This window comes from Aureococcus anophagefferens, assembly GCF_000186865.1.
Source record: "Aureococcus anophagefferens unplaced genomic scaffold AURANscaffold_445, whole genome shotgun sequence".
Lineage (NCBI taxonomy): Eukaryota > Pelagophyceae > Pelagomonadales > Pelagomonadaceae > Aureococcus > Aureococcus anophagefferens.
The window spans coordinates 4,610-7,179 of record NW_008705924.1 but is presented as its reverse complement, the minus strand read 5'-3'; the positions used below and the strand labels follow the sequence as shown (position 1 = coordinate 7,179).

General features: G+C 76.4%; 1 protein-coding gene across 1 annotated transcript in view; it reads left to right on the top strand.

The window, feature by feature from the left end:
• Nucleotides 1-295: 295 nt before the first annotated feature.
• Nucleotides 296-2,570, top strand: part of AURANDRAFT_68829 (hypothetical protein) — a gene marked incomplete at both ends in the record, with an annotated part of 6,870 nt that continues 4,595 nt past the window's right edge. Inside the window, one exon of the mRNA XM_009044561.1 lies at nucleotides 296-2,503. Coding sequence (XP_009042809.1) covers nucleotides 296-2,503 — 2,208 coding nt within the window. The remainder of the gene's footprint in view (nucleotides 2,504-2,570) is intronic.

Here is a 2,570-nt window from a genome sequence, read left to right as displayed (position 1 = left end):
GAGGGGTAATGTCCGGTCGCTGACATGGCGCCTGCGAGACGCCTTGCGAGTCCTCCTACGCCCGGCGGGCCGAGGGTGAAGCCGGGTGTGCGGGGAAATTTTAGCCGCGAGTCCGGGAGGATCGAGAGAGCATGGCCGCCATGGGTCCTTAGCTGCCTGAGACGTTTTCGATAGCAGTATGGATCGCGGAAAAGGTGGCGGCCGCGGCCGCGGACATGGTCGCGGCGGTCGCGGCTCGCGCGGCGGGACGATTTGGCGCCCCCCCGCCCCCTCCGCTCCGGTCGATCCGGCGCAGCGCGGCGGGACGATTTGGCGCGGCGCCGCGGCGCACGGCGCTCCGGTCGATCCGGCGCAGCGCGCGGACGCGGCGGCGGTATCGCGCATCGCAAAGAAGCTACGGAACCGCGCGTGCGAGCGGGGCGAGCGCGTGCGGCTGCTCGAGCTCGTGGACGATGTCTGCTCGGCCCACGGCGTGCGGTCCCTCCGCGACCTCGGCCTCTCCGTGGCCGCGGTGGACGAGCTGCGGAGTCTGCGCCAGCTCGAGGGGCTCTTGGAGATCCAAATCTGCGCCTTCGTCGAGAGCCGCTTCATCGCGACGCTCCACGACCTGAGCCACAATCTCTGCGCGGCGCACGGCGTGCGCGCGTTCGAAGATCTCCGCCTGGGCCCGATCCTCAAGCAGCCGCTCGTGCAGAGGAAGTTCTACGCCGACGAGGCGCTGACGGCCGTGCCGGCGCTCGAGGTCGCCGACGTGGTGCGCGAGCTCGAGAAGTTCCGATTCAAGAAACGGAGGGTCGACCTCGAGGAGTTCCTGAACTGGCTCGCCGCGAAGCGCGGCGTCGCGAGCCCGCGGTCGCTGTGCCTGACGATGAGCAAGTACGCGATCGGCACCACGATCAAGTACGCCTCGCAAGCAGCGCGTGACGAGAAGGACTCGCGCGTCGCCGCGCTCAAGCAGCTCCGCGACGCGCGCCGCGACGAGTGGCGGGCGGCGCTGGGCGCCAAGGTCGAGGCGGGGAGTTCCGCGGCGCGCCTCGGCGCGCAGCTCTCGGACGCCGCGCGGCTCGCGGTCGTCGAATACGGGGGCCTCGGCGCGACGGAGCCGTTCGGCAAAGTCGCCGGGAAGATCGCGTCGGCGGTGGTCGCGGCGAAGAACGCCAAGAAGAAACTCTCGGTCGCGGCCGAGCTCGCGGCGTGTTACGTCGTCACGCTCGGCGAAATCGACGTCGAGGCGACGCGCCTCGCCGTCGCCGAGGCGCAGGGACTCACGGACCACGACGTCGCGAACGAGGTCCGCGAGGCGGCGCGGGCCCTCGACGCCGAGGGCACGGTTTTCGACGCGCTCGCGGCCGCGGAGCGCGCGGCGGCCGAGCGGCTCCGGATCCCGTCCTTCGAGGCGCTCCAGCGCGGCTCTTTTCTCGCGTTTGCCTCGCGCAACGCGGACGCCGTCGCCCCCCTCGCGGCGCGCTTCGCGGCGGCGGCGGGGGGCGTCGCGGCCGGCGTCCCCGACGACGGCGACGACGACGGCGACGGCGACGGCGGCGCGGACGACGGCTCCACCGCGGTCTCAGCGCTGGACGAGGCCTGCGAGCGCGCGCTCTCGCGCGGCCTCTCCGGGCTCGACGCGCTCGCCGCGGTCGAGGCGGCCGTGTCGACGGCGGCCCCGCGCGCCTGGGCGCCGGGCGGCTTCGCGCTCTGGCTCTCCGGCCTCGCCGACCGCGCGGGCGTCCGGGCCGTCGTCGCCGGCGCGGGCGGCGGCGGCCCGGCGCCGACGCGCGTCGCCGAGCGCGTCGCGGCCGCGGCGGACGCGCTCGGGGGCGACCTCGATGCCGCGCGCCTCGCCCGGAAGCTCGGCGTGGCCGACCTCGCGGCGCTGGGCTGCGGCGCGGACGTCGCCGCGTTCGTGCGGCGCTGCTCCGAGGCCGCGCGGCCCGGCGCGCGCGGGCCCGTCGCGGACTACGTCGCCGCGCCGCGCGCGCGCGCGGCGCCGCCGGCGGACCCGGACCGCCTCGGCCGGGCGCTCGAGGCTGCGCCGCCGCTCGCGGACCTCGGCGCGCGGCTCCGCTGGCGCTTCCACGGCCGCGGCGACCTCGCGGAGTTCTGCGCCGCGCGGCGCGTCTCCGTCGTCGTCGCGGAGGACCGCGTCTACAAGCTCCTGGCGGAGCCGTCGCTGGACGGGCTGGGCGCGGCGTGCGCCCGCGGCGACGCGGCGGGCGCCGCCGCACACGTCGCGACGCTCGTCGTCAAGAAGTCGAGGGACGCCGCGGAGCTCCTGCGCGAGTGCCTCCGCGACGGCCTGCTGCGCCTCGGCGGCAGCGGCGGCGACGCCGTCGCGCTCGCCTGCGAGGTCATCGCCGCCGCGCCGCCGCCGCTCCGCCCGCCCGTCGCCGACGCGCTCCTGCCCGCGCTCGAGGCCGCGCGGGGGATCGCGCGGGCGACGGAGCGCGACCTGCTCGCGGTCGCGAAGCGCGCCGGCCTCGTCGACGCGCTCCGAGACCTCGCCGTCCGCGCCGAGGCCTGCGACGGCGCCCGCGTCTACCCCACGCTCCTCGAGGATTACTGGGCGGCCG